The sequence below is a fragment of the Lactuca sativa genome, chromosome 8 (assembly GCF_002870075.4).
Source record: "Lactuca sativa cultivar Salinas chromosome 8, Lsat_Salinas_v11, whole genome shotgun sequence".
Lineage (NCBI taxonomy): Eukaryota > Viridiplantae > Streptophyta > Magnoliopsida > Asterales > Asteraceae > Lactuca > Lactuca sativa.
The window spans coordinates 150,797,638-150,812,944 of NC_056630.2; the positions used below are offsets into that span (position 1 = coordinate 150,797,638).

General features: G+C 36.4%; 1 protein-coding gene across 5 annotated transcripts; it reads left to right on the forward strand.

The window, feature by feature from the left end:
• Positions 1–4,318: 4,318 nt before the first annotated feature.
• LOC111905299 (protein phosphatase 2C and cyclic nucleotide-binding/kinase domain-containing protein) lies at positions 4,319–10,730 on the forward strand. 5 transcript variants are annotated; one of them, XM_023900990.2, is made up of 16 exons: positions 4,319–4,478; positions 4,959–6,164; positions 6,278–6,409; positions 6,499–6,732; positions 6,911–7,036; positions 7,128–7,190; positions 7,293–7,375; positions 7,513–7,744; positions 7,841–8,136; positions 8,242–8,329; positions 8,431–8,497; positions 8,680–8,957; positions 9,036–9,101; positions 9,205–9,326; positions 9,420–9,576; positions 10,243–10,730. In XM_023900990.2, exons 2-16 carry the CDS (start codon positions 5,148–5,150, stop codon positions 10,492–10,494), a joined length of 3,213 nt encoding a protein of 1,070 aa, XP_023756758.1. In that variant the 5' UTR covers positions 4,319–4,478; positions 4,959–5,147; the 3' UTR covers positions 10,495–10,730. The 5 variants fall into 5 exon arrangements, with proteins under 5 accessions (XP_023756758.1, XP_023756759.1, XP_023756760.1 ...); XM_023900991.3 differs by having other exon boundaries at positions 4,329–4,478; positions 4,611–6,164; XM_023900992.3 differs by having other exon boundaries at positions 4,394–4,526.
• The last annotated feature ends 4,577 nt before the right edge of the window (positions 10,731–15,307 follow it).

The following is a 15,307-nucleotide window of genomic DNA, read 5'->3' on the forward strand; positions in this document are numbered from 1 at the left end:
CATGTTGGTGTTATAAACCTTAACAAGTTAATGGGAAAAATCCCAACTTAAGATAACACGTTAGTCTTATAAACCTTAGGTTTAAACGTCAAGATCTTAATATATGTTTAGAAATAAGAGGGTTGCTAAGTCATTGAAGCGTGAAATGACCCCCTTATTCACATCCCATAGTAGGACTTTGTGCATCCAAGCAAGGTGTAGAAACCTTAACTCGTATGAAAGAGGTAATTAACTCTTTAAACCTTAGAGGGGATTAATTACCCTTAATCGTAGGAGAGATGATCAGTATCTATTCGTAGTTACTATGACACTTACATGTTACAATCCTTAAGATAATAGAACGATGTAGCTATTGGGATCCTTGAGTGTTAGGATCCTCAAATGTCAGGATCCTTGAGTTCCTGCGCGTAACAAACGTCTGATTGGGGTGGGCGTTAGCTTGGCTTTAAGTTAGTAATGGTTTTTGGATGATTGCATAACACACACCATCTCATTCCGCATTTTGTAATCTGATATTTTATGTTGTAGTGATACACTTTGATCCATCTTGGTTGTATAACAATGTTTTGGATTACCGTTTTATAAATTTTAAAATGAAATTTTTGGGTCTTATTTTTGGATCCTGACTCAACCTAAGAGTCCAAACTAGGGTAAAAAAAAAACCTTTTCACGCTTCCCTAAATTTGGCCCATGGCCCAAGACCAATTTAAATTATCCAAAGGCCCAAATTCTAAAATAATCACCCAAGGCCCACTATGGCCCAATTTTCCAAATTGGGCCCAAACCCCTTCATGGGCCTTAAACCAAGGTCCAAAAATATACTTAGCCCAAAACAATATTATGATGGCCCAAAATAAAGCCCTAGACTCCTAAGGTCCAAAAATAGGCCCAATACCGAAAAGCCCAACTTCCAAAGCCCACTGCTAAGTATGTAGGGCGTACACAACTCGTACGCTAAGCGTACTCGCATGGAGGCTTGTACGCCCAACGTACACCTCAACTTTGCCAACCTTCCTTATTCAGCACTTATGTGGTTAAGATTTCGACCCAAAACCTAGATCTGACTTCTCTAAGATGGTTTATCACATAAAGTTGCCAAATTTATGTGCATGCATGGCTTATTGGTGCTTTAAAGCTCAAAATAACTTAACCAAGGGTCTTAACAAATGCATGAGTCCATAAACACCTCCAAGCTTGCATTTTTATGAACAAAGGGACTCCAAAATGCCTAGATCTACAAGGTTAGGCTTCTGAAATGACCCTAGTTCACAAGAACCAACCAAAAGGGACTAAAATGGCCATAAAACACCAACTTTTCTTCTCAGGTGACTTGCAAAAGGAAGGATGATTATGGATCTCTAAGCTTCCTACCAAGCAATGAACCTTCAATCTTCTTCTATCCCTTCAAAATGAGTAATAAAACACCAAATTTTCTTCACAAGAGCTCAAAGACACCAAAATGATGGCTAAGGATATTTAGGGTTTAGGGCATATGGAGGCTGGTAAGAGGCCAAACTCATGGGACTTAATGAGCTTATATAAGGGTTAAACCCTAAAAATTAGGGTTTCAAGCTAGCCAGATTATGCCCAATGTAACCCTCGTACGCCCAACGTACGAGGCTCGAACCCACGATCACACCCTCGCTAGTACACTAAGCGTACACTATGGTACGCCCCGCATACTAGCCACAAGGACCAAAAATGCAATATTTTAGATATGAAGGGCTAAAAGGAAACATACCCAATTCAAGTGTTACATTTGGTGCTTGAGTGCTCAAAATGTTAACAACTTTTAGGGTAGTGAGACAGAAATGCATCTTCTTCTGCCAGCGACAAAAATCACTGCCTTCAAACTTGTCTAGCTTCCGGAATTTGGAAGTCATGTCTTTAACAGATTCCGCCATTGATATTCTTCACAAAATCATAGATTTTGAATGTAATATTTTGGGGTCTTAGAATATCAATTAACATGGATAATTTATGGGATCGTGATTGCAACTACTTTCCAAAATCTGTGATTTCGACCCTTATGCCTGGGATATCACAAAATCTGATTTGCGATATCTAAGAAATGCAATTTGGAAATCAAGCCAATTCCAAATTCGAAACACAGAAAAATATACCTTGCTGTTTTGTGTTCTCGAGAGATAGAACAAATCAAAATATGATTTTCGTGTATCTAAAACCAGAGAAATGTTCTTATATTAGAGGGAAAAGAAGTTAGTGGTAGTTACATGCAATTTGGTGCCAAAACAAGTGGTTGGATATATGATTATAAGATATAACTGATTCTTACATCACAATGATGTCACCACTTTTTCTGAAACCACCGTTAGGGGCTCTGCCCTTGGACCCCACTAGGGGGGCTGCCCCTAGACGCCACCATGGGGTTGCAACCCTTTGGAACACTACACACAAGGGCGCTGCCCCTGTATTCCCGAGCTCATAATTATCACACCGAGTGTGCACTCCGCACCTCCAAGCTCGATTAGTAAATGAAAACTTAGCCTATCTCATTATTAATAATTATTACACCAAAATATGTTGATAACACTAAAATCACCAACAAGTAGTAGATTACGTGAAACATGGTGTTTCACTATTCGGATAAAACCGAATTGTCCGATTGGATAATTTTGATTGGATTATTTGGTTAAGATATTTAGATTTTTTGATAAGTTTTCAATAAAACCGAATTATTATCTTGGATTTCGAATTGATTAGGGTTTATAAAATTAAAACTGAATAGTCCAAAAAATCTGAATAAACGTTTATTTTATATATATATATATATATATATATATATATATATATATATATATATATATATATATATATATATATATATATGTGTGTGTGTGTGTGTATGTGTGTGTATTCATATAGAACATTAATTATTTATTAATTTACTAAATTGTAATTTTAAATAGATTAGAAAATACTATCATATAAAATATCTTAATGTGCTTCTCAAAAGTATTTTTTTATCTATAATATATTAAATTATTATACGTTGTTTTTTGAATAGTTGTTAATAAATTTTAATTTCCAAACAAACAATTTATTTTTGTTTAAAGTAGACTAATATTCATGTTATATAATTTTTTAAATGTCCGTCTCTTGTAAAACTGAATTGTAAAACCGATCCAACCTAAATGAAATTTGGTTGGTTCATATTAGATTTTAATTTAGTTTAGACTATTTGGATTCATGTTTTGAAAACTAAAATCAAATTTGATTCATTTGATTGGATCTGATCAAATTGATACATGCAAACAGACACTCCTACTTGAGCCTAAGCTTAAATTGTGACGAGGATTAAGATCATAATGCAAGAAGTTGACTACTTAAAGTCGATTAGAAAACAAATGATGCATAGGAGTGCTTGATAGTAAGTACTCCTAATTAGCATGAAAGAGAAATTGAGATGTAAGATGTAAGTAATTTGATTAAGGTGCTTAAGTTATTTTATCTAGACTTGTTTTAATAAAACTATTATTGAAAACAAGCTTGTATTTTGTACATCCCGACCAAAACATTAATAACAATAGCGAATTTAAATGTTATAAAATATAACTATTTATAAGTTCATGAATGTGAGCAATAAATGGTTTGATGTCAATTATTTTCAATGAGATCGGAATGTTTGGCTTGGGTATGTGCCAACCCACTCATGGATTGCTTTATTATGGATAAAATTGAAAGGGAACACGAGACAATGTCACATACCAAAAGCCAAAATGTATCATGTTATTGATGTAACCAAACATTCTCTAATTGCGAATCAATAATACACACTTTCAACTCTAAATTAGTATGATTCCATGATACCCGGTTCGACATATAATTTAATGAACATAAAATATCATAAATAAGAATTATCAACCAAAAGCAAAGTTTTAAATATTATAAAAGTTATAAATATTATATAAAGATAATTGACCATAAAAAGTACAAATTTGTATTATTAGTTACTAAAACAACATTAAATAAACATGACAAGTACGAAAATTATATTATAAGTTATAAATATTGCATCTTGAATGTCAAGACAATTTAACTTTTTTTTTTCCTTTTGTTTTTTGCTTTAACGGGTCCAATTAAATACTGGATAAGTTTAGCTGTATACTTGTATTCCCTTGCAAATTTCATACTATAAATAATTTTCATTAAACAAAATAAAATATAATAAATTGTATATATATTAAAAAAACCAGAGATTGGATTCTTTTAACTATATTGATATTGATTGATTTGGGGGTAAAGAGAAGTTGATTTAAAGATGATTAGTGTAATCAGTAGTATGGCGGCGCGTGGTGATAAGAAGCGCGTAGACCCCAGTGTCTACTTGCTACACTCATCAACTAAAAAGCTGAGAACCTTGTCGCTCCACACACACATGCATCGATCCTTCATTCATCTCCATTCTCTCTGCTCTTCTTCACCCTTTTTTCCTGATCAAAACCAGCTGTAACGAGGTGAGATAATTGTCAGTTTCTGCCTTCTTTTTTATCTTCAATTTCAAGGTACAATACTAACAACTGTGTGTGTTCCAACCATCCATATCTATTCACTAACTCTGTGTGTGTGTGTGTTCCATTTTCCAACAGGCTTTTCCTTACTCATAGATCATGACTGTATCTATCGACATTTTAGGTTTTATGTTTTGTGGGTTTTTGTTTTCAGAGCCTAAATTTTGCAATTACCCGTGAATTAGTAGATAAGGTTTTTGGGTTTGGGTGAGTGGTTATTACTTTTTGTTAGATTGATTGGAGAAGAATTTTGTTTAAGGTCTTGAACGTTTGTTGTTTAGTTGGAGGAATTATTTGGGGATTCGGTTTATGCTTTTACTTAGATACGTGATGATTTTCGATTCTTGGGTTTAGATAGAGACTACGCCAGCAGATAAGGTATCTGTTGGATTCTAATCGGTTGTTTCTTTGACATTTCTGTTTTAGTTTTCGAAGACTTGAGAGCAATACCCTCAAGTCCACAAGTTGAAGTAAAGAATCTCGCAAACTCTAATTGGAAAGTTAAGCAAAGTGCTTCTTGATTTCGTTTCCATATACGGAGTATATAAACCTCTTGATCATGAGTTTTAATCCAACTGTTGAACAAGGATCAATGGCGCATTCTCGTTTACAGTAATGGGTTGTGCTTTTTCAGTAGACTGTAACTGTATCGGTGATATATGTTTACCTAGAGATCCTAAAGTGAAAGAAACCGATAATGTGGGTACATCTGAAATCGCCGTGTTTTCACCCAAATCTTCATACAAAGAAGACGATGGAGACACAAATCAGAATCCCGAAGCAGGTATAACAAGATTACGAAGGGTTTCAGCACAGTTTCTACCACCAGATGGGTCTAGAATCGTCGTCATTCCAACAGGAAACTACAGGTTACAGTATTCGTATCTATCTCAAAGAGGCTACTACCCTGACGCCCTCGATAAAGCCAATCAAGACAGTTTTTGCATTCACACGCCATTTGGAACAAACCCTAACGACCATTTCTTTGGGGTTTTTGATGGACATGGTGAATATGGAACTCAATGCTCTCAATTCGTGAAGCAAAAGCTATGTGAAAATCTCCTTAGAAACAACCGATTTCATGTGGACCCTGTTGAAGCCTGTCATGCTGCTTTTTTAACAACAAATTCTCAATTACACGCAGACAACAATGTAGATGACAGCATGAGTGGGACAACAGCCATTACTGTTTTAGTTCGTGGGAAGACACTTTATGTTGCTAATTCAGGTGATTCAAGAGCTATTATAGCTGAAAAAAGGGGGACAGAAATAGTAGCAGTTGATTTGTCAATAGATCAAACTCCATTTAGAGAAGATGAGCTTGAAAGGGTTAGATTATGTGGGGCTAGAGTTCTTACATTGGATCAGATTGAAGGTTTAAAGAATCCAGATGTGCAATGTTGGGACACTGAAGAAGGTGATGATGGTGATCCTCCTAGGTTGTGGGTCCCAAATGGGATGTACCCTGGAACAGCTTTTACAAGAAGTATTGGTGATTCAATTGCTGAAACAATTGGTGTTGTAGCAAATCCAGAAATTGTTGCATTGGATCTTACTCCAGATCATCTTTTCTTTGTGATTGCTAGTGATGGAGTGTTTGAATTTCTCTCTAGTCAAGCTGTGGTTGACATGGTAAGGTATCTTATTTTATCCAAAAGAAACATGAAATATCCAGAATCCATCTTCAAGTTCATCAATTTCCTATTCAAAATCGTAAAATTCTAATACCCTTTTTATAAAAATAGGTTTCAAGCTTTACAGATCCACGTGATGCATGTGCTGCAATTGTAGCAGAATCTTATAGACTTTGGTTGCAATTCGAGACTCGAACAGATGATATAACTGTTATAGTTGTGCAAATAAGTGGATTAACAGGGGTATGTAATAAGTAGCTCTTGAATACTTGAATTACTTTTTTTTTTGTTTCAATAGTTTTCGGGTGTTGAGTTATATATTTTTATGACAGGTTACAGTAGGTCAAGCAGGTATTTCAAGCAGTGCTTTAAAGCCTCCAATACCTCAAATTGTAGAGTTATCAGGATCAGAATCTCCTTCTACAACAATGAATTGGAATGCTAAAAATCAGAGAGTAAGGACTGATATATCAAGGACACGTTTGAGGGCAATTGAAAGTTCTTTGGAGAATGGACAGTTGTGGGTCCCACCATCTCCTGGACATAGAAAAACTTGGGAAGAAGAAGTAAACTTTTTTACTTTCCTCATTTGTTAATTTTTAGGTCAAATTACTGTTGAAACATGATATAAGAGGTGTTGAAACATGGTTAAATTTGGAACAATGTATGAAACTTTTATGGTTATTTTAGGTTTTGATTAGATTTTTTTTATTGTTGATAAGTGATTTTTGTTTGTTTTTACAGGCACACATTGAAAGGGCTTTGCATGATCATTTTCTTTTTAGAAAACTTACGGATTCACAGTGTCATGTTTTGTTGGATTGTATGCAAAGAGTTGAAGTTCAAGCAGGAGAAACTGTGGTCAAACAGGTAATTTTTTTATTTGAATCATATTTAGGTTTTCAATTTTGATATTAGAAAATCAAGTCTAATTGATTGGTGTCATATTTATATTATGAAGGGTGGAGAGGGTGATTGTTTCTATGTGGTTGGAAGTGGTGAATTTGAGGTCTTTGCAACACAGGTGATGTGATTGATGCCTTCTTTAAATATAAAAAATATTTATAATCATGAATTTTTTTTTTACATATTTTGATTTTAAAAAAAAGATTCATTTTTTCAACAGGAAGAAACAACAGGAGCAGTTCCTAGGGTTTTACAACGGTATACAGCTGATAAATTATCTTCATTCGGTGAGCTGGCACTAATGTGAGACATCTTTTACTTTATTTAATCTTTATCACTAAATATTTATTTGCCAAAATTGGTTTTGAATTTTTATCAAATTTTCACTCATTCCATTCCTTTTGTGATTCCGTTCCTTTTGTGATTCCATTCCACTACAGGTACAATAAGCCCCTACAAGCTTCAGTACGTGCAGTGACTAATGGAACTCTGTGGGCCCTACGAAGAGAAGATTTTAGAGGAATTCTGACATCAGAGTTTTCAAATTTATCATCATTGAAATTACTCAGATCTGTTGACCTTCTCTCAAGGTTGACCATTTTACAACTCAGTCTGATTGCTGATGCTCTTTCTGAAGTTTCCTTCACCAATGGACAAACAATAGTTGATAAGGTAAACTAAACTTTATTAATAATTATCAAAAACCAAAAAATACCCATTTTTCAACACTCATTGATATTATATATATAAGTATATGTCTATTTGTAGGGTAATGGTGTTTCAGGGTTATATATGATACAAAAGGGAAAAGTGAGGATCACGTTTGACTCGTATATCAGAAGTCAAAATGCAACAAGTCTGATGTCTGATGACATGGAAAGTGGTTCTGAGCTTATAATGGAGAAGACTGAGGGAGGGTATTTTGGGGAATGGACACTTCTTGGTGAATGCATTGATTCTTTACACATTGTTGCTTTAGGTGATGTAGTTTGTGCAGTTTTAACAAAGGAAAAGTTTGAGTTGGTTGTTGGTCCTGTGTCGCAAGCCTTACAAGATGGATACAGGTAAGAAATCCCACATTTACACATTTTCCACATATACCCTTTTCCCATAATAACCACAAAAAGGTGCTTCAAGTGTCTAATTCTTCATTAATCAATTTTGTTCAGGTCAAGAGAAACTTCTAGTGATTTTCCACGTGAGCCTAACAAAAGTATTAATCCAAGTTTGTTCTCAAATGTTCAGCTTTCTGATTTGGTATGAAAACATCATAGTTTTTTTTTTTTTTTTTTTTTTTTTTTTTTTTTTTATTCTTGAAATCAAGATAATAAATTAATATATCCAGTTTTTTTATTTAGGAATGGAAAACATGTTTATATTCCACAGACTGTTGTGAGATTGGGCTTGTTCAACAAAAGGATTCAGGTTAGTGCTTCAATCATCTCTCCCTTTTAAAGAAAACATTAAAGTTGACTTTTTAGGTCAAACAAAGGATGTTTAGAAGTAAAATTTTGTAAAATGAATATGATTGTAGCATAATTTCAAAATCTTGATGATTTAGTTTGACTGATATACAATCTATGAATGTTTTCTTTGTATCCAATCAGAGCATTTGTTTAGCTTAAAAAGATTTTCGAAACAGAAGATCAAGAAACTTGGGAAGGAAGAACAGGTTTTAAAGGAGAAAAAATTAATAAAAAATGCAAAAGCATTGCCAGGTGTCCCACAAGTTTTATGCACATGTGCTGATCAAACTCATGTAGGCATACTTTTGAACACTCTCATTTCATGTCCAATTAATTCCATACTTCACTCTCCACTTGATGAATCATCTGCTCGATTCTGTGCTGCTTCTGTTGTTATAGCATTGGAAGAATTACACAAGGTTAGTCTTTCAAATTTCCAATTATCAATTTTTTTTTCTTTTTTTAATAAAAATTTGTATTTAATTTGGTTTGTTCAGGCTGGCATTCTTTATAGAGGTGTGTCACCTGAAGTTTTAATGTTTGCTCAAACAGGACATGTACAGGTGTGTTTGTTTAACTGTTTAAATGCAATAACTAGAGAAATAGTTAAAGTAGCTTAAATCATATTAATAATAATAATCACACGTGTGTTTTTATTTTATGTAGTTAGTTGATTTCAGATTTGGGAAGAAATTAGACAGTGAGAGAACATTTACAATATGTGGAATGGTTGACTCTTTAGCTCCAGAAATTGTTCAAGGAAAAGGCCATGGTTTTGCTGCTGACTGGTAAAAAAAAAAATTTAAAGCTTTATTATTTCTTCTATCCCTGTGTAATGTGGACCCCACAAAATAAAAAAAATGTTAAATGATTATATGCAGGTGGGGTTTGGGGGTGTTGATATACTTCATGTTACAAGGGGAAATGCCATTTGGTTCATGGAGAGAAAATGAACTTGATACTTTTGCAAAGATTGCTAAAGGACAATTCACTCTTCCTGAAACATTTAGCCCTGATGTTGTTGATCTCATCACAAAGGTATGAATGAGATTTGACCGTGATTTTGACCTCAAAAGTCAAACTGACTTTTGATACTACTTGGTCACAAACTGATATGGGTTCTCTAAAGATTTTGAGATTAAGAACTACTTTGACCTTAAAAGTCAGAATTGTATCTCTTTTTTCACCAACTTAGGTGCAAGATAGATTCTTGATCATAAAACTGATATGGGTTCTTTAAAATTCTCCAGATTTCTTCCCCTAGATTTTCAAGATCTCACAACTAATTCTCACCCAAGATTTGGATTTTTGGTCCTAAACTGTTAAGGAGTTGTTTAAGATTTTCAAGATTTCACAATTTTCACCAAAGATTTGGATTTTTGGTCATAAACTGTTAAGGGGTTGTTTAAGATTCTCAAGATTTCACAATTTTCACCAAAGATTTGGATTTTTGGTCACAAATTGTTAAAGGGTTGTTTAAGATTTTCAAGATTTCTCAATTTTCACCAAAGATTTGGATTTTTGGTCATAAACTGTTAAAGGGTTGTTAAAGATTTTCTAGATTTCACAATTTTCACCAAAGATTTGGATTTTTGGTCATAAACTGTTATGGGTACTTCAAGATATTCAAGAAATTGGTTTTTGTGTTGTCAACAAAAACAAGTCCCACTTTTTATAACAATTTGATTCTTTTTGAACCTGAAGTTGCTGGAAGTAGATGAAAACGAAAGACTTGGAAGCAAAGGTGCAGATTCTATCAAAAGTCATAAATGGTTTAAGGGTGTGAATTGGAAAAGCATAAAGGATGGCACCTGCACTGCACCACAGGAGATCATCTCCCGTATAGATCAATATCTTGAAAATCGTCCCACAGATAATCTATCTGTATCTGTATCTATTTTGCCAAATGAAGACATTGATGAACTCAACACACCAGAATGGCTCCATGATTGGTAGAGCTCATGTGTGTTTTGTTCCAAGATCATCTGATCTTGTTGTGTTGGTATAAATCTTGTATGAAACTTATATAAGTATTAAGCACACACTATCTATATACGGAGAGGTGTATTGGTTTTTATTCTTTTTTCAACTTGTGTAAATAGGGCATATGTGTGTAAGCATCGGAGTTTTGCTTTTGAATCATCTTTTGTTCCTCAAAACTTGAAATGAATGTATTATATGGATTTTGTTCATCTTTTCACACACTCCCTTTCTAAATGGATTTTTAGACTAAAAGTGGTGGAAAAACCTAGATGGAGTTGACAAGTCGGTTTCTGACAAAGTTTATGTTTGGCATGTATAGGCTAGCTTAGTTCTTTCTATTACATTGGAATAGAAAGAATATGATTTAAATGCCGATACCCAATTTATCGACTAACACTGAATTTCTTATTCTTGTTAGCTATCTAGATATAAGAAAAATCTATCAATCACCGATTTTTTTTTTTTTGGAACAACGGAAATTTATTAAAAAACTAGCAAGAAACTAGAAAAGAAAAAGAGAATTTTTGACCAAATCATAAAAAATGACTGATTTCCTAGGCAACACCGTTCCAAAGATAACGGAATTACGGAAATTCCAAATACACCATAAAGTAGTCATGATCACCGCGTCGAAAAAAGAACATCATTATGCCAAAGAAGTAATTGTGACCCTAAAAAAGAACATCATTATGCCAAAGAAGTAACCACATGATCACAATGATAGCTTCCAAAACAATTATATCAATCTAGAACACCACATCTTGCATATCAATAAAATCCGATATGACAAACTCGCACCATCTATCAATAAATCGTCATAGATATGCAGTTACTTGCCAATAAATGAAAATACATCTCATATCTTCTGGTCTGAGGTGCAAATATCACAAACAATGGACAACATATCCATGCGTTTTGCATCTAAAGGTGCTCTGGGTGATTAGGGCGATCACGACGATGGACAACATATCCATGCGTTTTGCATCTAACCTGACACGAGTAATAATCATGTTTAAACGAACATGTCAGTAAAAGAATAAAAGATTAGCAGGGAACCATAAGACGCTCTGGTGATTAGGGTGATCATGATGATATAATCCATCTTCTCCGGCGAGGACACATGTCGGCTAGTTCCTTCTCTTATTTTACTCGTTTCTTGTCTAGTGACTATTTCATGCCATCGATCACATCTAGGGTTGGATTTAAACATCCACCAACAAATGAAACCTTAATAGAAAAAGAAAATTAGACATAATGTTTGCGTGACTAATTTTCCTTCCCACTTTACTTAATGTGAATCATAGAAAACTTGTGAAAGATATGAGACTATGCTGGATGTTTTTATTGTTAAAAGATTATCAAAGATAGGACAACCATTTGCTTTTGTTGGGTTCTCAAAATCCGTGAATATCGACATTTTACGCTCAAAGCTTTGCACCATATGGATTGAAAAACTTAAGTTATTTGCTATCATTGCTTGTTTTCACAGGGGGTGATAAGGGGGTTAATGTTAATTCAATCAAATATCCTACGGTAAACTCGAACTATCATTCATTGGGTCAATCAAACTCAAAATTTTATGCTTCGATTTTACATGGAAATAATCAAGATAAACCTCGATGGTTGTTGATGATTGTTTAGTGTTTAAAAAAGATTCTCTTACGCTTATTGGAATGGTTAAGGAGTTCCGACCTCTTACAAACTTATGTGTCATTTGCATTAATGTAACATCCTAAAAATTTCTGATAAAAATTTCATTTTTAATTCATTCCAAAACATCAAATATTCATATCAAATCAACCAAAAGTATGTCATAATAAATAATCATCAGAGTACAAAATCCCAAAATCATAAGATGCGGAAAACATGGGTGTATGCGGTGCGACCATACCAGACCCTTCTCTTTCAATCTGGAAGTATCTGAAACCATAAACATAAACTATAAGCATAACTCTTACTGGGTTTCCTCAAAATACTCCATACCATACATACATAACAGTAAAAAAATATAACCATGACTATTTCACCCCTTTCAATCTATAACGACCCAAAATTTAAGACCAAAAATTTCTTTTAATAAAACATTACTTTAAGCAAAGACATCATTCCAAAACATAATCTGAGTATAAGTTTTCAAAACACATGTTCATTATCAGAGTAAACATTCCCAGGCTGGCAAATATATGGTGTGTGCCATGCGATCATCCCGAGCTCCATCATCCGCTACTGGAAGTACCTGAAACCAAAACTGAAAACCGTAAGCACGAAGCTTAGTGAGTTCCCCCATCATACCATACAGTCATATAACATACATATACTGTCAGGCATATCTGGGTGCCCGACCTACCCCTTCAGTCCTCTCGACCGGATACTGCCTAGCATATTTGGGTGCTAGCCTCCCCTTCGGTCCTCTCGATCGGATACTACCTAGCATATCTGGGTGTTGGCTCCCCTTCGTTCCTCTCGACCGGATACTGCCTAGCATATCTGGGTGCTGGCTCCCCTTTGGTCCTCTCGACCGGATACTGCCTAGCATATATGGGTGCTGGCTCCCATTCGGTCCTCTTTCAACCGGTAACCTAGGACTATTTCACCCCCTAACACTACCACATAAAAGCATAGCATAAACACATAATCCATATACTGCCTAACATATCTGGGTGCTGGCCTACCCCTTCGGTCTTGTCGACCGGTAAGTGGGGATTATTTCACCCCCTACTACCACTATCACATAACATCATATCATGCTAGCACATAAACATAAAATCACATACTGTCAGATGTATCTGGGGTGTCAGACTACCCTCCGGTCCTAACAACCGAACTCTACTGATGAGCTAGGGAGCCCCGTCCATGCTCATACTGATAGTGAGATACGGGCCCAACCCTCCCTCACTCTTTCCCTATCTTGGGCCTCGCCCCTGATCTGCTGCTAATGAGATGTGGAACGCCATCCACACTCTGCTATTGGTGAGGTACGGGACCTCGCCCACACTCACCACCCTACCAGGCACATATAAGTATCACGCAGACAACAAGTATAACTATCACATAAACCATTCCTTGGGCACCCGCCCGCTATCGTTGGACCTTGTCCTGAATATCATACTAGCATACTGTGCCTAGGGCTAACCCCCGGGTCTTCTACTCATAACTACATGGGCCGGCATTGTGGCCGTAGACCCACTCATACAAAGGGAAACTCACCTGATACTGCTGAACTGCTACTGCTAATCCCTTAGACCGCTACCTGACCACTGACTCTGAACTGCTGCTCCACTAGCTCCCCGAGCTACCAATATCAACATAACACTTAGTCTAACTGACCTTCAAAGGTCAACTAAGTCAACTCTCGCCAAAGTCAAAGTCCTGGTCAAAGTCAACCTCCCAGGTCAACCCTACTCGCCGAGTTCATATGTTCAGAGTCCTTCTATTCGCGACTCGACTCGCCGAGTCAGTCCATGACTCGCCAAGTCTACCGATTACCAAGTCCTGACCTGTCCAACCCACTGAGTCTCCATTCGACTCACTGATTTGAGTCTCAACTCGAAGGATTTGGGGTTTCGCGACCTGACTCACTGAGTCCAAGAACAGACTCGCCGAGTCCAAGACAATCTTCATCCAACTCGCCGAGTTGTTCTTCCAACTCGTCGATTTCATGCCCAACTTCATCCGACTCGACGAGCAGTTCATCCCACTCGTCGAGTTCCTCCTCATCTTCAAGCTATTCGCCGAGTCCACTCAAAGGACTCGCCGAGTCCATCCGGTCCTTCATACATGCAGAGGACTTTTGAGTCATGCAGGGACTCCAAACTGTAGATCTACCCTTCCCAAGCCTATTCCTCACATAAAGTTGCAAACTTTACGTATAGAGAAGGAGATCTGGGCAAAATACACCACAAACTAGGGTTTAAGGCAAGGAGGCTCCATAATCAACTCAAGGGCTGCTACTTTATGCTTCTCAAGACCATAATATGCTTAGATCTGAAATAGCAACTTCAGATCTGGCTTCTAACTCAAAATAATAACATTATGGCTAAAAAGCCCCAACAACCACACATAGATCTAGGTGAAAAAAGGGTCCAGGAACTAATTTATTACCTCCAAATGCTCAGAATGAACTCACAATCCCAGATCTATAGTCCCTTCTTGCTCCTCCAAGTTCCTTCTTCCTTTTCCAAGCTTTAATGCACCTTCCAAGGCAACAAATGGCTCAATCAAAGGATATGACGGCTAGGGTTTGGTATCCAGGGCTAAAGAGGCTGTAAGGAACCCTAGGAAGAAGATTAAGACGTTTATATAGGCTCCAAGTCCCGGATTTAGGGTTTTCCACGCACAGACCAGACTCGCCGAGTCACCTTGGCCGACTCGCCGAGTCGGTCACTTACTCCTCGACCCGGATCTCGCTCGGACTCGCCGAGTTCCTCCTTAGACTCGCCGAGTCGCCCCTTAAAATTAAGGTTTTCTTTCCTTTCTTGGCCTTCAAAACTTTGGGTGTTACAACTCTCCCCCACTTAAACTAAACTTCGTCCTCGAAGTTTGCTATGGCCCATCGCCAGCGATCTGCCTCCAACACCCCACCAATGATTCCCACACCAGCTGCCTACCTTCCCTGGTCTTCCACTCGGTCATTCTGATTAGCATCAATCCTTGCGGATAATCATCTCGGGTCAGCCCTGACCCTGAACATTCTGGAAACACAACTTACTCCACCGACAATCCTTCTGGTACTCTCTGAGTACTGCAACTGAACCTATAGGGGTTCACCCCTTCTTTCCTCATGCAT

Bases quoted from the DNA above. Each gene is read 5' to 3' on its own strand.
- LOC111905299 (XM_023900990.2), top strand. From the start codon at position 5,148: ATGGGTTGTGCTTTTTCAGTAGACTGTAACTGTATCGGTGATATATGT. The intron at 8,498-8,679 runs GTTAGTGCTTCA...GTATCCAATCAG, and splicing joins TGTTCAACAAAAGGATTCAG to AGCATTTGTTTAGCTTAAAA. The intron at 9,102-9,204 runs GTGTGTTTGTTT...TATTTTATGTAG, and splicing joins CTCAAACAGGACATGTACAG to TTAGTTGATTTCAGATTTGG.